At 36.4% G+C, this 23233-nt stretch overlaps 2 protein-coding genes across 2 annotated transcripts in view; both read right to left on the minus strand.

Moving 5' to 3' along the window:
• The window catches only part of LOC113941222 (triadin-like), a 37874-nt gene extending 17884 nt beyond the window's left edge, over positions 1–19990 (minus strand). The window contains exons 1-4 of the mRNA XM_027632385.1: positions 19921–19990; positions 19064–19123; positions 17524–17718; positions 12883–12942 (exon numbers count right to left, since the gene is read on the minus strand). Coding sequence (XP_027488186.1) covers positions 12883–12942; positions 17524–17718; positions 19064–19123; positions 19921–19990 — 385 coding nt within the window. The remainder of the gene's footprint in view (positions 1–12882; positions 12943–17523; positions 17719–19063; positions 19124–19920) is intronic.
• A 1591-nt stretch (positions 19991–21581) lies between these two features.
• The window catches only part of LOC113941233 (triadin-like), a 69646-nt gene continuing 67994 nt past the window's right edge, over positions 21582–23233 (minus strand). The window contains exons 8-9 of the mRNA XM_027632394.1: positions 23074–23133; positions 21582–21697 (exon numbers count right to left, since the gene is read on the minus strand). Of these exons, the coding sequence (XP_027488195.1) occupies positions 21582–21697; positions 23074–23133 (176 nt within the window). The remainder of the gene's footprint in view (positions 21698–23073; positions 23134–23233) is intronic.

Genomic DNA, 23233 nt, shown 5'->3' on the forward strand with positions numbered 1-23233 from the left:
CATAACCATTTTTCAGCAGTTATGATTTCAATAATAATTTCAATTTAAAGTTAGAGGGAAAAGAATGGAGAGGTTTTAATAGATCAATTATCAGGAGTTGGGCCCAAAGGTACAGACGTGTTGGGTCCTAACTCCTGTTCCTCACTCCCACTGAAAGCAATGAGAACTAAGTATTAGGTTTGTATCTCATACCTCTGAAGGCTAGGCTCTTGTAATTAAGGAACTCAGTGAGCATTCTCTTTCTTCTATAAGTGCTATGCCTGAAATTATGAGAAATACTGGAACAAAAAACTGCAATACTTGAGATAATGATTACTTTAAAGCAATCTTGCTTTAGTGACTTCTGATTCTTCATTCTCTTTCATTTTCACAGGAAAGACCCTCTGTTTTTTAAAGATATATTTTATATATACAGATATTATTTTTAGAACAAAGAGTCCTGGGATTCACTGTCATTGGTTCTAATCCTTGTGTTCAAGGCCTCCTCTATGATTTTTGAGAAAATTACTGAACTTACCATGCCTTTCCACTACATCTATAAATGGAAGTAACAGAAATTAAAAAAAAAAAATTAATGTTACATGCATACAGCAACTAAAATTCCCAATCTTAAATTATATGAAAGTGAAATCTGTAAAGACCGAGCTTTTGTTCTGATGTTAAAATCATTTAGTTTCTTTGTTTGATTCATTTGGACAGGGAATACCTTCCATATTTTTTCAAGAAAGTATTTCCCTCTGTAGTTCTTCTCCTCCCTTTTTCTCACACCCAAAATGCTATAGTAATTGTTATTCATATTTTTAAGTGTCACCACTGTTTTCTTGATTAACAGCTGTTCCTGATAATAGCCTTTGAAATCTTATAGAAAACTCGTAATTTCAAGTCTTCATTTGAGCAAAATCCTTGTTTGCACATTTTCAGCATGCTTCTTGAATATATGTAGGCTCTTTCACTACTAGACATCTAAAAGTTAACTTTCAGACAGTTAAATCACCCAAGGGATCCATTTATAGTCAATGGAGAGAAATTGCTACCTTCAAAGGGTGATTCATCTTTTTTATCTTAAGGCATCTTTTTTAGGATGAAATTGTCTTCTGGAGGCCTCCATTTCATACTGTTGGCTATAAAGACAGCTAAAGGTTAAACTTTGGCAATTAACTTTTGGGTATCTAAGCGAGGTCCAATGAATTGCAAGCATCTTATTTAGCAGCTCTACATAAAGGCGACACTATGTGCCACCAAAATATTACAGGACTAAAATCAAGAGCCATGCATGATTTTTCACGCTCTAAATGCTGTCTGGTAATGCAGTACTCCCCAACCCCCCAGCAATTATATACATGAATCTCACACAGACAAAGGATTTTGTTGTTAAGCTTAACAGAAAAAAATACCCGAAAAACAAACAAACAAACAAAATTATAAAAGTGTTGTTTAGATTTAATGTGTGTAGGTATTGAACACTTTTTGAACTCTATATGTTCTTTAGTTTATCAGATAATATTGAGTGTATTGAAGGACAAAGTGAAACAATAGGAAGGAAAGTGAAGTACAAGAGAGAAGAATAGCATTTCCTGATGAAATAAAAATAAATTGCTCTTGACTCACTCTAGGTATATGTCATACATTACATGTGTTTTTGAGGAAGCAGATACATACAGAAAGAAATTGGACATCAAAGGAAAGATTGACCTGAAGAGAGAATGGTGAAAAGAATGGATCTACCACAGCTTACTGTCACAGTGGCTGCAGATAAGATGCAGAAGGAGGAGGATATCAAAGGAGGGAGAGCATGTGTTGCTTAGGCCATGTCTGAACACTCTTCTGTCTACTGAATTGCATGTTCTCAGAGCAGAAGAGGTGAGGAATTATTGCTAAGATGGAAATGCTTTATGATGGAATGTATCTTGTCAAAGCATTTGTAGACCCTTTATATGGTCTCCTTATCCATGTGATATGGTGACCTGGTACCATCAGTCAGTGTTAAAACTGAGTGTCATCATTTTCGAGCAGAGAATCTATATTTGGATGAGAAGAGTTACTTCTCTCAGTCCCACGGTGGAGCTATAGGTTATTCCTTGTTAACGAAAATTTCAGGTGAAAACTGGATGCATTTTTCCTCCTTCATGATGTTTCAGCATATTTAGCATCAGGAGGTGTTTAAAGACACATTGTATGCATCTCAGCTATTTTCCTTTTAATTAAAGTTGAGAGAGACTACTTGTTATGGTGGTTAACTTCCCTAAGAATTTTCAGAAGTATATTCTAAAGGTAATGGATTCATTAGCTCATTTATAATTTTTGAAATAAATATATTTTAGAGTTATATAACATGGGCTTATACAACTAACTGAAGGAGAAGATTGTGGTTTATCATGTCTCATCAAAGACAAGTGTTTGCTTCTAACCCATGAAAGATTCCCATTTTACTGAAATGGTTGACATTTAAGATGTAGTTGGCTGGCTGGTTTGGCTTAAGTAACTCTATGATGGACCTCATGGTTTCCCATTCATTGTGTGAGAAGATTAAGCAATTGGTTAGGGTCTTCAGGGACTATTAGGTTGATAAGTATTTAAAATATAGATTCTGTAGTGCTCAATGTTACAACACTAAAATATTTCTACAGGTCAATTTTGGTCTCCAAAATTAGAAAATAACGGAACCTAGAGGTACTTGTAATCAGACCTATGTGGAAAATCCTAAGGTCTTTTTGAATATACTATCAATTTTGCTGAGTATCTGTTCCAACCTCTGCAACAAGAAAGTTGAACCTTTTAGTGAACCTCCTTTTTAGTTAGTTCAGGAGCACTTCGAATATTTGACAGGGAAGGATGAAAAGAGACAAATTTTAAATGACCAACACAAATTATCTTTCTGTGTGTTGGAAATGGCTGAAGTATTTTGTCCAAAATAAGCATCTTTACTGGAAGAATAATCTGTCATAGCAAATTTTGAACTCAGCTGAGGTTTGGCAGAGTTAAATGTAGCTAACTTCAATGGTTGTCTTTTCTACCAACATTACTTATAATGCAATCTCAGATCTATCGACAGTTATATCCCATCCCTCTAAATAGTTAATCCTTATGGGTGTTCCAAATAGAAATACTGTCAGCAAAATCTGAAAAATACATAATCATTGTCTGGGTTCTTTTGCATATACAGGTTTTTAAAAGCTAAAAAATCTAGGCTTGAGAAGGAGGATCTTTCTTTTGCGAATTGTGTTTTTCCTCATACTTGAAACCATCCAAACTCTAAGGAAGAAACATATGTTCTTATAGGTTGACATTCGAAACTTATGTTTTTCTAGGTTTCTGAGATGTTACCTTGCCAACTATGCCTCACAAATATGTATAAAACTACTTTTGGCTTAAATAATTTTCTGCAAGTATTTTTCATATTAAATTCACTTCTGACAATGATATTGAATACTGAAGAATGGTTGTGTAGCTCTAGAATCACAGAATAACAGAATGGATAAGATTGGAAGGGTCCACAGTGGGTCGTCTGATCCACCTTCCCTGCTCAAGGAGGTTCATCCTACAGCATAGGATGAACATGGCACAGGATTTCATCCAGATGGTTCTTGAATGTCTCCAGTGAGGGAAACTTCACAACCTCTCTGGGCAACCCGTTCCAGTGCTCGGTTACTCGCACAGTAAAGAAGTTCTTCCCCTTATTCCTATGCATCAGTTACTGCTCATTGCAATTGTCCTATTGTTTGGCACCACCACGAAGAGCCTCGATCCATCTTCTTGACTCCATCCCTTCAGATACTTTTATACATTAATGAGGTCCCTCTCAGCCATCTCTTCCTGAGGCTGAACAGGCCCAGCTCCCTCAGCTTTTCCTTGTAAGAAAGACACTCCAGTCCCTTGATCATCTTTGTTGCCCTCTACTGGACCTGCTCCTAGAGTTCCATGTCTCTCTTGTGCTGAAGAGCCCAGAACTGGACACAGCACTCCAGATGCCTCATCAGGGCTGAGTATCACCTCTCCTGACTTACTGGTAATGCTCTTCCTAATGCACCCCACGATCCCGTTGGCCTTCATGGCCACAAGGACATGCTGCTGTCTCATGGACAGCTTGTTGTCTACAAGGACCTCCAGGTCCTTCTCCACAGAGCTACTTTCCAGTAGGTCAGTCCCCAGCATGTACTGGTGCATGGAGTTATTATTCCATAGATACAGGACCCTGCGTTTTCCCTTGCTGAATTTCAAAAATTCTTCTCTGCCCATCTCCTTCTGAAGGGTTGCACAGCACTCTGGGGTATCAGACACTCCTACCAGCCTTGTGTCATCAGCAAACTTCCTGAGGAGGCCTCTGCACCTTCATCCAAGTAACTGATGAACAAGCTAAACAATATTGGACCCAGTATTGACTCTAGGGGGACAGCACTAGTGACAGGCCTACAACTAGACCTGGTGCCACTGATTATGACCCTCTGGGATCTGGCATTCAGTCAGTTCTCAATCCACCTCACTGCCCACTCATCCAGTTCACAGTTTCTGAGTTTACCTATGAGGATGTTGTGACAGACAGTGTCAAAAGCCTTGCTGAAGTCAAGGTAGACAATAGCCAGTGCTCTTCCCTCATCCCCCCAGGTAGTTGTTTCATTGTAGAAGGCAGTCGAGTTGGTCAAGTATGATTTACCTTTAGTGAATATATGCTGACTACTCCCGATTACCTTCTTGTCATTCATGTGGATAGAGATGGCCCGCAAATGAGGAGCGCTATCACCTTTCCAGGGACTGAGGTTAGTCTGAATGGCCTGTAGTTCCCTTGGTCCTCCTTCTTGCCCTTTTCAAAGACTGGGGTGACATTTACTTTCTTCCAGTCTTCATACACTCTCCTGACCACCACAGCCTTTACAAGATGATTGCAGGGAGGCTCATGGATCAGCACTCATGGATCCATCCCATCAGGGCCCATGGATCTGTGGATGTCAAGTTTGCCTAGGTGGTGTTCTCTAACCCAATCCTCCTTGATCAGTCTTCCTTACAATATTCCTTTACCCAGGTCTCCTGGTCATCGACTACGGGGGGCTGGTCTTGTCAGTGAAGTCCGATGCAAAGGAGGCGTTCAGTAACTCTGCTTGCTCTGCATCCTCTACTACCAGAGACCCCTCTCCATTTAGTAATGGGCCCACATTATTTTTAGTTTTCCTTTTGTTATTAATGTTTTTGAAGAAGCTGTTCTTGTTGTCCTTGACATCATTGGCCAGATTTAATTCCAGGTAGGCCTTGGCTCATTTCTACTTACTCTGACAACTTCTATATATTCATTCCAAGTAGCTTCACCCTGTTTCTATCTCCTGAGTACTTCCTGCTTATTCTTGAGAAATGATGGGATGTCCTTGTTCATCCGTGCAAATCTCTGGCCCCCTTTGCCTGATTTCTTCTCATCAGGATGCATCATTCTTAAGCATGGAGGAAGTGATCCTTGAATATCAACCATCTCTCTTGGACCCCTGTGATAACTACTGCGAGTTAAAGATCAAGAAGTGCCAATAGCCACAACAAACCCTCTTCACTGAAGGATCTGTTCCCCTGGGGTTCTTTAAAGAAGAACCCTAAAAAGTCTAAAGTTAGTTTACCTGAAATCCATGGTTACAGTCTTGCTTGTTGCCCTGCTTCGTCCTTGCCTGATGCTGAACTCCATAATCTCATGTTTACTACAGTCAAGACAGCCCCCTACCTTCACATCTCTAACAAGACCCTCTCTGTTTGTTAGTATGAGGTTGAGCAGCACCACCATGCCTTGTGAGATCTTCCACTACCTGTGACAGAAGGCTGTCATCATTGCTTCCCAGGAACTTCCTGGACTGTTTGTGCTTTGCTGTGTTATTTCTCCAGCAGATGTCTGGGGAGCTAAATTCCCCCACAAGAACCAATGCCTGTTACTTTGAGGCTGCTTTGGGCTGCCTGTAGAATGCTTCCATTTTTTAACCTACTTGACATACCATCACTATTTGTGGTAATAACTATAACTGGCCACTAATGTATAACTGGTCACTAAATGTAATACATATTTTACAAGGTCACTTCTTAAACTTATTATGACCTTTTAAATATGAGACTCAGTTTGTTTACTATTAGCAGTTTAGGGGGTTTTTTGGCATTTAACTTTTACTCTTATTTTCCAAATAGCTTACTTTTCAAAACTATAGTTGAGTCTTTTGATGATCCTCCATTGAAATGATTCTTGATTTTTAAACTTGTTTACTGAATTATATGAAATTTTTATAATATTAAATAGTAGTAATAAAATATAAAGCAAGTGTGAGAAAAACCTGTTACTCTAGTCTCTCTACCTTCACAGATTAAATTGGTTTATTTCCATTAAAATCAAAGATTTAGAGTCACACCAGCAAAGGTTTAGACTTTCTCTGGTATCCCATAATTTTGCCTCCTCAGAGTGCCTTACAGTGAACTATCAAAGAAAGAGATCCATTCCTCTCTACAGAAGCAAAATACCACACATTCCTTTTGTAGCTGCTTCTGAGAGAGTCAGTCATTTGAAATTTTTTTGGTAAAGTTTCAATAAAGTGCCATAAGAGTGTTGACAGATGCAGCTTTGTGTGCCAGCATCTGTCTCTGGTTCACAGTGGGATGACATAAGCAGGTAATAATGGATAGCTATTTTGCTTCTGTGGGATGGTGTCAGGATTATATTCTGATAACATTCCAATTGAGAGATCAATGTCATTCCAGAGTTTGACCAAAGAGACAGTTTTTGGGGTGAGAGTGGGGTCAAAGAGAAGAAACTTGTTCAAATGAAGATCACTGGATATCTTCTCATTGTTTCTCATAGTTGAATAGAAATTTAAAGAAGCAATATTTAGACTCCAAATGGCAGATAAAGTAATTGCAATAATTGAACATTAATAAAATAGTTATACATTTTTCAACAATTAAAACTTAATTTTCAGTTTCTCATACATGTATTTAAAATCACTCTTCATTAATTCTTTCCTTTCAGACTGATTGAACAGTATTCAAAACTCTCCCATATTACTACAGGAGTAAACTCCTCTGTCATACAATCACCTCCATTTATGTCATCAGCTGAAAAAAAATGTGTCAATAAGTGTTTCATCACATGAGCTGCTTTTTGATAAACTGTCGGACAATTAATTGTCAACTCTGAAGATGAATCCAGATGAATCTCTTCAAATTTTGGGGTACAGTACTGCCCTCAGAAGGTAGTAAAAAAGTGAATATTTAGAAAATAAAACTGGAAAAGTATCACGTCTCCCTTACTCTTTCTTTATTATTTCACTAAAACAAATATCTGGTTTGTTTGTTTTCTGCCAAGGGGGAGAGGGCTATTGAGTAGTTAGCATCAGAAAGCATGTCACCATAGAAAAAAAATCCTATTCTTTGGAATTTTTTCTCAAATGTTAAAGCCTATAACTCAGCCCATAACTTTCCTGCCGAATTTCTCCAAACAAGAAACTGATAACATACTACTTTCTTATTTATTACAATTGATTTTTCTTTCTTTTCTATTTGCACTGCATCAAATACATATCCAGAGAAAGTACACTGGTATCAAAGTCGTTTCCATGTAAATGTGATGTAATGAGGTGAAAAGTTACACCTTGTCATTGAGACATTCACAAGCACATTCTGGTCTTTAATTGAATAGGAGTGACACTTAAAAATAGTTCAAGAGCCTAAAGTGTTTTACTATCTGAACAGCACAGGGCAAGTATTTAACTCCAGTGCTAAAGCCCACCCACAGCAAACAAAGGCATTTTTACTTTCAAAATTAGGTACTTATTGCTCTAGGGGTTTTTTGCAGTATATTTCATGATCTTTCAATATTAATATACTAGTATCTCAATTTGTTTTATATTATATGGCAAGTATCATACTGACAGTCTTGAAATTCTCTTACCACATTTTGTAATAACAATAATACCTCTCTTTTGACTGAATACTTCTTGGTAACGGAGAAGAGGTATGCCTTGGAAGAAGATTGTAGATGTGAGTGATATTCAGTCTACCACTTCTTTCTGGGACAAAGTAATCTCTAAGATTCCCCATGGTCACTCATCACAATTTGCCTGAATTTCTTGACTCTCCATGTTTGTCAGGTTTTCTTCCTTTTTGTTTTTTCACAAGCATATGTGCAAAAGGTGAGACTTCGATGATTTTTTTAATGAGAAGGTGGGATGACTCTTTTACCCTATATGATACACTCTTGTGATGTACACATGCCAGAAATCCTGATGATTTTCTCCAAGGCAAATATTTGTTCAACAGTATAAGATTAGCAATATTGTCTACATCACTTTCCCTGACATGGAAATACACAATAAACATATCAGGGTAAATTGATGAAAGGAAAAGATATGGCCACATTCCTTTGTAGTCTAGTTGTTACCAGAAAGAGGTATGTAGTGGTATAAGCTCCATAGAGGAATTGGGTACCTCCATGCAAAGATTTTAGAAGGTCTAAACTGTGAATAATATCACATCTGTTCTCCCACTGTCTTTGTTGCCAACTAGGCAACTTGAAGATCATCCAGTAGTGAGTCCAGAGTACTGTGAAATGCAAGTGGTTTAACTGAAACTAGAACACCATAAAACTATGCACACAAAATAACTTCTAAGTGATTAAAATGAAAACAAAATCAGACCATGAGTAGAGAGTGTGCCTGTGGAAAGAGAAGGTGCCAAGTTATGAAGAAATACCCAAGAGATACTTATCACTCTTAATTCAGCAGTATGCAGCATGCACAGCGCCATGCTAAGGTGGCATGCAAAAAGAGAAACACACAAGAATCCACTTTATGTAGCTGCAAACCAAAAAAGGCATTTCATCAGAACAGCTCCTTGATCTGCCAGAGTAGTTCAGGATGTGCTAACATAAAGCAAACTGGCAAACATTGCAGGGAAAGCAGGGGGTGAGTGGGAAAACAGGTGTATGGCTCAGGAGGAATAAAATAGAGTAGACCAAGTTAACTTAGAGAATCATGTGCTCCATGCTAAAAGAGTGACCAATTAGTGTCCCTGAAATCCATCCATGTGGGTGAGAATTTCAAACTCTCTAAGGCCAAAAATAGTTACAAAATTAAATTTTAAATTTTCTACTAAAATAGAACCTTTTCTCCTACCAATAAAAAATAAAACTATGAATAAAAACATTAGAAATTCTACTCAGAACAAAATACAGGAATATCAAACAAATTATCAATTACGCGAAACTGTATAAGTCAGTTACCTTCTGTATCAGAAAGGCCATCTTGGATGTCAGAAGTGCCAGTAGAAGAATAGAGGTACCAAAGTTCTTAATAAACAAACTTTCCACCTTTGGTTTTTAAGTTTTATAAGTAAAACTTGGGAAATTAACCCTGGAAGAAGTGTACATTAATTCTCCATTTACAGGCAGCCAGGACTACAAAGCAATTTGGACAGAGAGATTTGTTAATTCTGCAACAGTACTCCCCATATTTGGTTGAGAAACATAGTCCAGCGACAAATAAGGTCAAAAAATTTATGCTTTTGAGAAAAGGTGGTTCAGCAGTCCCTCTGAGAAACTATCACTTATCACAAGCATGTTAGACAGAAAGTAAAAGAAATTCTCAAGCTCCATTTCTCAACAGATAAATTCAGAAAGCAATTTTTTATAATGTATATGGTAAACCTCAAGTGGGCTACCTATAAATGTCTCAGTAGACTCCAACTGGTCACTGTTGCAGTCATAATATTCTTGAGACAGATTTCTGCTTTAGAAAAAAAAAATTACTTTATGGCTAAAACTCTGCTGTTATCTATTGTAAAGGGCTGAGAACTTTAGATACTTCTCTTTCGTAAAAAGTAAAATAGTACTCTTAGAAGTTAGTCAATATTGATACAATTATTGTGATTTTTAGGAGGATCTGCATGCAACTGGTCAGTATCAGAGATGAATACTAGCTAGAGAAACAAGAAAACCAGCTAACGCTGCATGAAGCAGCTCAGCAAGAATTTTTCCTTATTTGGCTTCCTATGAATTCCTTGCGTATATTTCATTCATTTTTTTATAGCTAAGACTTCAGTATCATGACAAAACTTTGCGTAAGTGAAGAACATATCAGCTTCATTTGTTTTAATTAACAGAAGAGTATTAACTGACCTCCAACAGGTTGTTCATGTAACAATGTATTAAGTTGCATGTTTTGAAAAGTGTGTTTAATTAATGAAACGTAAGGATCTGAGTTTTACTTTTAATTTTAATTATTTGAGGATTATGAAGTGCCATCCTAAGTGATCTACTTTTCTACAAATTCCTTCTTAAAATTAATATAAAACTAAAATAATCTAACATAGGAAGTAATTAATATAAATAATATAAAAGAATAAATACTGAATTGCTATCATTGAGATTATGCATTCATGTATTTTGCTTAAGGAATCTAATAAGTGGGTGACTGGTCTTATAAACTCAAGAAGACAAAAATACATGTTTGATGCAAACAATCCTACAGAAAGCCAATATACTTGTGTGAAGGAATTTTCGATGATGAAAATTGTGGGTTTTTCTCCTTCACAAATGGCACTATTGAGATTGATATAAATAATTCCTGTTTTAAAAGTATTACGGTGTCAAACTGACTGTAATTAAATTCCTCAGTTGATTTGCATTCAGATCTCTTTGTTTGGACAAAGTTGTTTATCGTAAAATATATAGACTGATAAAAGGATAAAATATATCAGATTTTCAAGCTAGTTGGATATTAGATTCATTAAAGGGTGTTTTCCCCACGTTCAATAAAATGAATTATAGTAATACTTCAGTTCACAAAAAGACAGGGTGAAATGAGCAGGTTGCCTGAGAAAGACAACAAACACTGAGCAATTTTGGTGGCACTCGCCTCAATGATTTCTATAAATCGAGGCTGAACATACCTGACCTTTACCTTGCTTCTCAGAAACACAGTGTGGATGCTTCAGTTTTGCTTTTCACAGCTAGTGGGTCAACTAAAGCTTGTTGGCAATTAATAAACATTTGAAGGTAATGGTTTTTGGGTTTTTTTTACCTCCCACAAAAACGTGTCTGGCTTCATCACAGCAACCACTCACAGTATTCAACTTCGGGTGTCAAGAACTGATTTAACAGGTCAGATAGCAGTTGCTTTACAGGTGAAGCCACAGGTGAACTTTACGAGATGTTTAGGAGATGTTAAAGGGCTGTTCTTTTCAATTTCACCTGCAAATCTACAAAGTAGATTATTTAAGATGCTTTATGACTTTTTTTCACTTTTTGGGGCCTAGAGCTGTCACCCTAGTTGTTCATTCACCTGTAAGGTCATCTGACCACTCAATGGCCATTGAATGTCTTTCAGCTGTTTAATCTGTGGTTTCTTAACACAACTTAGTCATAGCACTCTGGTATGGCACAAGACAAACGTCGGAAAGCAAGAGTTTTTTATCTTCTTAAATTCAAGTCACTACAGAATTCCCTCTCTACCTTGCTGCTCCCCTTCATGGTTTTCCCAGTTTCCTTGTAGCTGGAATGGACAAAACTGAAAAGAACCTAAACTTTCCCTTCCCACAGCATGTCTACTCTGCCTTCAGAGAGTGTCAAACAGGGCAGGGAGCCATCTGGAAAAAAAGGGGCTTTGACATGTGTCACGACTGCTTGTAAATGTCAGAAGAACTGTAAGAAAGATCTTGAAGATCTCCATGCAGGTATTTGTCATGTGATTTGTTGATGGTACAGCTGTGTAAAGGCAGAAAATAGGTCATTCACACTGGTACAGGCAGTTACTTCGTAAATTAAAGCATACTTGAAGGTCTGTAGAAGGTTTTGTTAATCTTTCTCCCCCTATGAGCCTAAAATAGTTCCTCCATTTATAACCAGTTGTCTTTAAAAGTCATAGAGGGGATACAATATTTTGTTCCCTTTTAATGGAACCCCCTACCTTTCCATGTCACTCTTTGAGAACAGGCTTCACAAACCCTTTCCCTGCAGAATCCCAAGATTTTCATTTTCCCTCCACAAAAATCTGTGTCCTTCTCCTCTTTGTGAGAGTCTTTGTGTCTCAGCTACATCCTTAGGACTTCCCAGATCTTTCTGAATGTCAAGAAAGGATGTAAGCCACAAGACAGAGATAAGAAACCCCATCCAATTCAGAAGTATACTAGTGGAGAGCTTGTTGAGCAACTAACTAACTAAACAAAATTTTTAAGGCTTAGTATATCCTTAAATATTCTCTCCTCGACTCTTCTCATGAATATCATTGCTTTTCATTCCCAGGATTATGTTCTTTCTATAGTAAGTCTTCTTACACTAGATTTCAGGAGGAAGAATACCTATCAACTAAGGTCAGGATAGAGTGACTTAATAATGTGAGATGATGCTCAGTCATCATCAGTAGCTCCATCTTCTTTTTTGGTGAGGAATTGTCTGCATTAGAATAGATTAGCATGGAGATGTGGGAAGAGAGAATATAAAGCACAGAAGTAATAGATCAGTTAAGGTATTTTATGTACTAAGAACAAAAATTACTTTCATTTTTGAAACATTTTGGGCTTAAGCCTTGTTATTTGTGGGGGAAAATCCCCAACAAATAATAAGCTATTAACAATAAGCTTCTTCCTTTTGCATCTAATCCAAAAAAAGCATGGAAAATTTTAGCAATTTCTACAGCCTTCCTTTGACTCTATTTTTAACATAATCTTGATTTTAATTCATGCATTGTAGGCAGAAAATTAAAAGCTTTAAGAAAACAGCCATTAGCTCTTATGCTTTATTAAAACTATTTGCACACTCTTTGCTGCTCTTAAGAGACCTCCCAATAACACAAAATGCACTTTTAATACATAAAGGAGCAAGAACTCTCAGGGAAACAGAAGAATATTAGAACAGAGTCCAATGATATAGGAAAGTACCTGGATAAAAATCCCCTTGCGCAAACATGTCAATCACATAGCGACAGAACGCATATTGATCTAACAGAGTAAAAAGGAAGAAAAGAGTAATGAAGAAAGTAAATTTAACATGTCATTTGTATTCAACAGTGAAGATAAAGCTTGGCAGTGCAAAGACATTTCAGTAGTCTTTTTATAAGTAGTCTTACACATATGTTTGTGCTTTTTTCCTGACCTTCAGTTAATTCACATGTTCCAAAAGCAACAATTGTTGTCCAGGTCTAATTCAAAACCCCTACCAAGAACTGCAGAACTTCCAGTACACCAGAGCTAACAGCTCTTCTTCTGGGCTAGCAGTGCACAACTTTGGTTTTGGCATATATCCTAACCCCATACACAATTAGTGTGTAAGCTGCTGTCTGGACACAGGGCTCAAAGACTTTTCTTTATGCTTAAAGATTAACTTCAGAGACAGGTGATAGAAAATTTTAAAAAAGTTTTGTATTGTGGTATTTTGTTAATATAGTTTTAACAGTATAATGAATGCATATGGTTAGTGAATGGGAATGTAAAGAGAACTCCGTGTACTTACACTCCAATAGTAATGAGACTTTTCACAGAATTTTACTGTTTCACTACAGAATTATCTTCTAAACACTAATCTTTACAAACATATATATGTATATATTAAATCTGTATATATATTATATACATATTAAAACTAAACTATTCAGAAATTAGACTTTGGAATCTAAATGAAACTCAGATTCTAAAAATGTTGATAGTCTACTGATTTCTCCTATACATAGGCAAGTTGGTGACTTTAATAAAAATTTCTAACGTTAAGAATGTGGAAGAAAAGTTATCAGTTGTAACTGAGTACCCAGTGGACTATAAGGGCCAGTAGCTTTGAAAATTAATATTGATGACTAAATGCCAGCTGTGGTTAGCTAAGTTAGTTGCCAACTGTCCATGAGTGAAGCATATCCATCCCTCTGTTATACACTCTTCTAGAACAGTTCCTACGCTATAGAAGTTACAGCTCGTCCTGTCTCCACTGCCTGTTGTATCTCTGTCCTACTCATGTACAAAGTCACTTACTTTTGCTTTGCCAGTTTCAAAATAAAATTATGCAGACTTTGAAATAATTTAAGTTTTAAAAATGGCATTGGAGTTATATCTAAATGCAAAATGCCATTCCCAAGTATGTGACATTCATTATAATATTTGTTTTCATACATAGTTCACTGAAGCATCAGTATCATTTGATGCTGAGGCATTTATGTAGTTGCTGCTGTGTTGACTGTCATAGAAGTCCTTGGATGTGTGTGTTAGTGAGATGACAAGGGTAATACTAGTCAATAATGTAGAGCCTTGGGCAAAATTTTCAGAATGTACACAGAGCTGTTTGCTGTAAACATTGTTTTTGTTCTAATGACTATTCATGATTTTTATTTTCATATTTAGGAATTCAAATTTATCATTTTTTGCCTGGCTTCAGTTTTGGATTACTTCCTTAAAGCTGTAATGTCTGAACTAGGTCTATATGATAATTAAAAAAAAAAAAAGTAGCAGCATATGTGTGAGAAAACCAGTATATACAGATCTGTGTTCTTAAACCCACCTAAAGCCACTGAAGTCAGCAGTGGCACAGTTGCAACTCAGACCTCAATGAGTACTAGTAAATAAAATGTAGCAATGCCAACTCTTCAGCCCACAAAGCTAATGACAGGGCACAGTTCTTTTTCAAAAAGCTGTTTTCCTTACCTCTCTGTTGCCAAAACAAGCTGCCTTTATCCATGCTGCCTGTTGAGAAGATCCCCTGGACCATTTTGGGGTAAAATGTCTGTACAAAAGTCTGCTGGATGGCATGGTACAAAACTATGGCAGGGGACAATAAGCTATATGGACAATCACAGGAGAGAGTGCAAGCCTGTGTTACTTCCATATAAGTTATGATATAAACACAGCCTGAGGGCCTAGAATCACACAATTTCATCGATATTAAAATATTCCATTCTTTCAACATAGTAATATAGTCCAGGAATAAAACAGACTGTGTTATTCGTTATGCGTGTGAGGGGTTTCATTGTTTATTTTAAGTTTGTTTTTCTTTTGGGGGGCTTTTTAGTTTCTTTTTTGTTTGTTTGTTTATTTTGTTTTGTTTTTGTACATGTAATTTGAATAAACTTAAAAAAAAAAAGCCTTAATCTTGATTGTACCTGAGAACAAAGATTTTATATTCATTTTCTCCACGTAGGATTTCTTTAGCAACTCACCCCCTAAAAACTGGGATTTATAAAAGAAATTGAAGGCATAACGTAAAACTCTGAATAACAAAAATATAATTTCTACTGTATATGAATTAGCAAGGTGCTCTATAACATCCCATTTAAGTTCATGAGAATGCTATCAATCAGCAAAAATTGAAATCTAAGAAATTTTAAATTAATATGATTTTTCATATGTCTCTTCATGGCTAAAAATCCCTTTTAATTTAAACACCCTTATTAAAAAGGAGATTTTCACACTATAATTTTCACCTTATAACTCTGTAATGGTGGCCCAAATATCCATCTAAGTGCTAATAAATCATGTCAAAGTTTGGGACTAGATTCTTAATGATAAAAATACTCAAAGATATTTCTGTTCTTGAACTTCATGTGATTTACTCAGAGAGATAACCTATATTTTTTTAATTTCAGTTTGAGTAAGAAATGATGCAACAGCAGGGAAATCATAACAACTTTCTGTGATTAGTGCTATATTTTTTATTTTGTTTCGGATAAGCCAGCAGAACTACCCCCTTGACCAAATAAAAGTAAAGATTGCAAGGTCATGAAATCTTGGTAAAACTGCATTGAATTTAAAATTATGTTTACCTTGGATCACAGTGGGACTGAAACATAGAAATGAATTTTCTGAGAGTATTTAGATGGGCAGCAGTGGCTTATGGTGGAAAAGGGAAGGACGACTAGAAAAGGTAGCTTTCACTGGATGTGTGTAGCCCTATCTCCAGTGATAAGGGCAGTTGAAGAGGTTCCTTCCTTCCACCACTCGAGCTGCTCATTCTCACTTTCACCTAATGGAATTCTGTGCAGAGTCACTGGGGTCACATTCCAAAGCAGACTTACAAAGGGATCTGTTAATGTCTGATGTCAAGACGGATCATTTTGCTAATATTTATCAGCTAAAAATGGTGAAGGTGTGTGGTGCAAAGCCCACAAAAACCAAACCAACAAACAAAAAACCACCACTACTCTCTATTGATCTCTGTAATCTTCGATCCCTACTTAAAATATTTTACTGGGAGTAAAGTGCCTCATGTGTACGCCATTTCTTTTTGAGAGCTTTATCCTGAACAGTATGGGCTGGATCCCTTGTGCACTGAAACTCTGCCACAGCAAACAAAAATTGAAAGAGATTTGCACCTCCCACGGGAACTGAAGAATTTGCTGAATTTTCTCTTTGATCATAGCAATCAGTGTGATAAATGCCGCTGTGATTTCATGCCTCAGAGGCCTGCATATTTCAAACAAAAGACAAAATTATCTGGAATACTGTGAAAAAATGCTAGTTCAGTACCTTGTGCATGTCAGAAAGTGGGCTACGTCTCTCAGTTTTCCAGAAACATATAATTTAGGTAACTCCCAAGGGGTCCAGAGCTGATGGTTATGAAATTCTGAGAGAATCTGCCCAGGCAGATTCAGATATCCAGTAAGGAGTGGCTTCGTTGATGCTCAGGCACAGCTTTATCTGTGGTGATCAGCTGAAACGATCAGATAGGTGTGTCATGCAACACTGAGCTGCCCCTATCAATGTAAAAAAATCCCGTGGCTGCAGTGTGGCAGTTTATACAGAAAACCAGGTCCTGCTGCCTGCATTTATACAAAATTGTATCTAATGCCATGAAAGGGCCACAGGGAAATCAGAGAATCAATCAGTGCAACCTGTGAGTAGAAGAACCCAGACTTGCTCTGAAAAAGGGGAGCATATAGTTAACACCTTTGTTAACTATATAGTGTTGATGCATGTTGATTCCTTGTTTTATCACTTAATTTCTTCCTTTTACCAAAGTAATAGCATTTCTTTCTCTTTTAGGAGAAGTTTAAAAGCTTTCACATTAAATTACATCAGGCAGGTATGACACTATGTTATACGTTTCCTGACAACCTGACAGTGCCTCATACAATATGATATTAGATAAATTATTACATTCCCTTTTCTCTGTTGCTACTTCCTTTATCATTACAAAGGACATGTGCAGATGTAGAAACAAAACAAAATTCCCAACAGGTCGTTGGACGGTTTGTATTTTCCAATATAACTCTACTAGAAATCCATTATATAAAATGCTACTGAGCAAATCCATGAAGTCTCAGACTATCTGAAGAGAAATTGGTCCTTGGTAAAGAAGGATTTAAATTAAAATGAATCTTTAGCCATGACAAACTGTTAGAATCTTCTTGTTATGTGTATGAAACTTATTTTATTTTCAGTAGTCTCCTCCTAGCAGTGTGAGATTCATTTGGAATTTATTCGTACTGCACTTTTGTTTTTCATGGGCAGACTTTGGTCCTTGACAGCTTTAACTCTGTTCTCTCTCCTTCTTCCCTACTACCTTTCTAAGATCTTCATCTGTTTCCTCCTCATTTTGTTTACCTTTCTTGTCCGATTTAGTTACAGTCTGAAGAGCTTTCTCTTCCTTAACTTTCGTTTTGGCCTTTATTAGCCCAGTTTCTGTTGGTTTAATCTCTGCCTGCTTGACCTTCTCGACCGCCTTTGTTTCTCCTTTTCCATCCTTCACTTCCTTTTTAAGTTTTGCTTCCACTTTAGTGCTCTTTACTTTCTTCTCCTCTGCAGGTAATAAAGAAAAAGAATTGTGTCATTCTTTCCCCCTAAAATAATACTCAGTGTCATTTATTTTATACTGTGCTATTACTAATCAGCATTTCTTCATTATTAACACCTTGATCAGATCTGATGAAAACTATAATCCCCTCAAACTGGACAGATTTAAACAGAAATATGAGATGCAAACAGGTTTTAACTTCAGTCCTTCACCAAGTACTTGACTGATACTAAATGAAGTAGGCTATGGCAAATAATATCAAGTGTTTCTAATGACAGTATGATAGTTATTAGGGTATAAACTAGGGAGACAAATGTTGGTCATTAAGCAAACAAATACAGAAGGTACTTCCAGGTAAAATCTGAGTAAATTTAAAATTCAGAGATCAGAGTTAAACTCTGTTGTAAGCTGGAAAAGTAGTTAGTGTGTGGCTATTTGTAAGGGTCGCTTTCATGCACTGATTGTCCATCTTTGTCCAAGAAGTCTTGAGTTCTTGAATCTGTCTCTACACCAGTCCCCCAGGTCAAAAGACTAGTCTGGGACCAATTCACAAGGTGCACTGCAGGAGACCAAGGAGATTTCCAAAGAGAATTACCTAATTCTAAATATCAGTAGCTGAAGTTACACAGGGCTTGGTGAGATCTAGAGTATTCCCTCTGCTTTTGTGTGTCAGCAACTTTTTTCTCATCTGAAACGTGGATATTGACAATATGTGTGTTTCTAGTTTACTCCAGTGAAAAATCCAGTAGTATTATAAAATGCCACTGAATATGTTTTAAACTAATCCTTTAGTTTGATGTTCATATTTCTATTTTCTTCATAGCTCTAAATGTCTTCATCTTTGAGGCAAAATTTTTGTGTGACCAAACCTGTGTTTTCCGTAAGGCTCTAGACTTCTATTTCTATTAAGTCACTGGGCTGACTAGACTGATTTTATCAATATGTTAACAGAATAGATCTAAGTATTATAGATCAGAATGTAGATATTTGGGTAAGAGTGTTTCTCCTCCCAAAAAAAGCCACAGCACAAACAGGTATTGCTGGCTAGTGAAGAATTAATTTCCTTAGTGAAAATATATGTCAGATCACGTACAGATAGGCCTAGTTTTTTGGGGAAATGGTGGTCCATATTTTTAATTCTAATCTTTGAAATTTTAACAGATTTGAAAGGGGATCAAGCATAGAATTAATCCCTGGATGTTCTAGAGACATTTTAAATCTAATTATGTATTAATTTCATTTTAGTTTCATGTAACTGATTTTTCATGCATATTGAAAATCTCTCGAATAAAATAATGTTTATGCATTTTAATGTAAATTCGGTTTAAAAAAATATAGATAAATAAATACCTTTGGGAGGAGGTTTCTTTTCAGCTTTTTCGTGTCTTTCAGGTTTGTCTTTTTGAGTTACTAGAAATGAGAAAAATTGTATGTTAGGGAAAAGACCTCACAAAGAATGAGAAAATATTGCAAAAACAGAGCAATATCCCTGGAAATTTCCCATTTCCTTATAATTCCTGCTTTTCAGTTTTCAAAATTCTTGCTTCTTTTTCTCAGGTCCACATAGTGGGGTAAAAAGCTTCAAAATATCTCTTGAGAGTCTCTAACCAGAAGACAAATGAGTCACACAGATCTCAAGCTTCACTGGGAACGTTTATACTGCATATTTCAGAAGATATGAATTTGCTCCTCTCAAGTTCCAAGAATACACGGACTTGATCTTCTTGTACTCCAGCCAAAAAGAAGCCATGTGACTACATTTGTCTTACAGAAAGGTGATTTTCTTAGCTTGGGCTCATTGTTGCACAAACACAACCACGAGTCTGGCACTCACTTCAGAGCCCGGCTTGAGTGAGTTCATGTCTGCACAGGATATGCTGTGTAAACACACACTGCTATGTTGCAGAAAGGCTGACAAAATTTTATGCAGAGACTTCTATCTTTCCCCTCTTGGTCACCATCCAGACAGATCGCCAGAACAAAACAGCCTTTAGAGTTAATTACACTTGTTTCAACTGACAACTACATAATAACAACATCCTGTCTAATTGAACTCCATCCTGGAATTGCTGCCTGTATGAGCTACGACTGATATTTAGACTTGGGTTTGTTTTTTTTTTAAGATAGCTGTTTCTTAGATGATGTGTTTAAATAACATTCATATCGCTGAGGCTTTCTGGAGCCTTTAATAGAGGCTGAAGAATTACCTTTGGTCTTTTTAAGAATAGAGAAAATCTGCTGAATGTGGGGGAAGCAGCCAATTTTCAGGATACCCATTCCCTGAGGTTGGCCTGACTTGAATATCCTCATTTCCTAGGGACTGCAAGTGGTTGAAATAGCTCCTCAGCACTGCTAGTGGCTGATCTAGTTTAGAGCAGACCCATGAGAAAAGGAAGGTGAGCCTAGCAATAGATAACTCAGTAGCACATTGCTAGAAGAAATGCACCTTTGAGTACACTGAGAACGACTTCCCTGTTGCCCTGAGTCCACCTGTAGGGACTCACACAGCAGGGAAACTACCCAAGTGAGGGCAGCATGACTGTATGTCAGATTGCAGCAGTAAATCTCCTCAGCTACAAAGTATCCAAAGTCTTAATAAAATTTTTCAGCCAGTGACTGGAGTTATGGCTGTTATTAAACACATTAAAGCTCTAAGTGATTATTTGGTTAGCTAGCAGAAGATAAATGGGTAAACAGGTTGGCTGCTCATTATCAGCTATCTCAGTGATTCTTGGAAATTATTTGCTTTTCAGATCTACACAGACGCTTTGGGCATTTATTTTCTCTGGATTACTTCAGTGTGATTTTGTTTTATGGAAAAAAACCCAACTCTACATTTTCAAGCTGTACAGTGAAAGTAGAAAAAATGAACAAATATCCCTTTAAAAGAGAAACTGGACAATGGCTACCTTTCAAATTTTTTAAGTCTCCATTCTGCTTTCTCTTTTTCTTCACTCCTACCTTCTGTTCTACCTTTCTCCATAGAGTACGGTCAAGTACTGTCTGAACAGATTAAAATTAAACCTAATTAATTTATGTATCTCATCATCATGAAAGTAATCTGAATGTCATAACAGACCAATACTGACACATTGCATAGTGTGTTTTCAAGACTTAACTGAGTAAAGTAAAAAGAGGCAAAGACTGAAACTAAACTTCATTAAAGAAGTGTCTGCCTCAGACAAATATTTAACCTCAGAGAAAAACATTCAAATGCCAAGCAACAATAAATGTTAGTCTTTAAAAAATGGCATAATAGGGCAAGGTGATTGGATTTTTAAATCCCCTGTCCATATTGTAGCTAAGATGGAATTATCAGTCAAAAAAATAGTGAAATTCACCTCTTGCACACACACAGTATTGCTTTAGAATATATATGATAATTAGTTGATATATAAATCTTAACCAAAGCCACTTCTACCATGGAGGACAGTGCAAATCGTGTACTGAAATTAAAATGTTACTGAAAAATATAAAAGCAAGAAAATGAAAATCTATTTTTGGATATGATGGAAAACCCAGACTGAGAGACAGTGAACACTCCTGCATTAGGTCTGCATCAGATTGAAAACTGATACACAAGAGAAAACCTACTTTGCAGGTAAATTACTGAATCCCATTGCTGAGGAAAAGGCATCAAGGAATGCAAATAAAATAGTAATAGGCTTAGTTCCTTAGCTGTATAAGAATGATTTGTAATTAACTCTGTCCATCAAAATGAGAGCTAAGCAAGAGATATATGCTGAGCAAGACTTCACTCAGAGGCTGATCAAGACCTGCTCAAGCAGAAGCGAGAACACCCAAAAAATGTACAGCATGAACTAAAAGAGATTTATATTTTAAATACTCATCTCCACACTCTCCTACACTATGTAAGCGTTGAAAATCTAAAATTGTGCAATATCTGAAGACAATCTGTGTTACCTTTAGTAGGTGTTTTCTTTTCAGGTTTTTCTGGCTTTTCAAGTTTGTCTTTGTGAATAGCTAGAAATAAAAACCAACATTCTTAATGACCATTTAGGAAGAGAAAAGTTGCATTTTAAGAAGAAAGAGGAGAAAAAAAGATGAAGAAGCACAACTTGGCACCAGGGTTATCCATGCAAAGAATGCGAAAGATTGATTTAGCTGCTGCTGTCTGCTCTTGATGCCAAAATATGAGATTTGAACTTTCAAAAATTCTTCTACCATTCCTGAGGTCTTTGCCACTGGCTGGGGGAGGAGTGGCCTTTCTAGCTCAACTGTAATCCCGTGAAAGAAACTAGTCAAGAAGAGTCATACTTATGGATATTGTTTAGGGGTTCTTTTTTCTTTAATATGTATTTGTATAATGTAATTTATTGGTTGATTTTAGTTTATTGTTATGTTTGAGCTTTCCTGTTTATAACTTTGGTTAATATCTGAAGAATTTGCTGAACCCCACAGAACAACTAGCAGTTTTTCCAGCTACGAATGATTAACATTATAATTAATTACAGATCTAGTTGCAATGACATTATAACTAATGCTCTTTGGGGCTTTTTGTTTGCTTTTAATTTACACTTTACAAATTCAAATTATCTATACTGTAGTGACTAGATTTCAGGTTTCAAAATACACCTTAGTTGCACAGTAGTCACAGAGTGGTGGGTAGTCTGGAATATTCTCCTATGTGGGCTCTGATTTGCTAATTTTTTGCGATTAATGTTTACACAGTAACTTGTCCACAAGTATGCAGAACCGATATTTGCATATACTCCTATTCCCTAGAGGGACCACGGGTGTGAAAACACTCAACTCTCTGTTTGACTCTGATATATAAGATTATATTAAGAACACAAAAATGTATGCATGAGCATTGTGTTGGTGTTTAAAAAGAAAGCAAGAACCGTGGAAGATAAAACAGTGCTAGATATTTTTTATTGCAAGTAAATACTGAAAGAATTAATCCTGCCCTATTCAATGCCTTTGAAATGTCCATACAAGGTATTGTATTTAAAATGCTTTTTTTTTCTCATGGCCTGCCTCATTACCTTTGTTTACAGTCTATCAGGTGTTTTTTTCTTGGATGACCATAGTCTCTTAGCAACCATACTTATTGCCAGTGCTGGAAACACTCAGCAATTACCATGAGATTATACTAATCCAGAGTACAAAATATATTATCTCCATTCTTCATAAAAAACCCTAAAAAACCTGCAGGAGGAATACAAAATGCTACTTGGTCTGTAAGTCCACAAACCTTTATATAATCTCATAATTTTTATTCATATTATTCTATACCTTTTTTTCCAATCAAGGGGGATACATAAATAGAAATTGAGTAGAGAATTAGTTCTGGGATATCTCCAAACGTGAAATAAAATCTGACATTAAATAATTACCTGCATGCCTTTCCTTTCTTTCAAGTTTTTCTTGTCTTTCCGGTTTGTCTTTATGTGTCACTAGGAAAGAAAGTGTTATATATATAAAAAAAAAAAAAGTGGAAAAACTTAAGAATCAAAAATAATTCCTAAGCCTTAGGAGACAAAATGGCACACTGTG

Source organism: Corapipo altera, unplaced genomic scaffold (assembly GCF_003945725.1).
Source record: "Corapipo altera isolate COAL_440 unplaced genomic scaffold, ASM394572v1 2b, whole genome shotgun sequence".
NCBI classification, from domain to species: Eukaryota; Metazoa; Chordata; class Aves; order Passeriformes; family Pipridae; genus Corapipo; species Corapipo altera.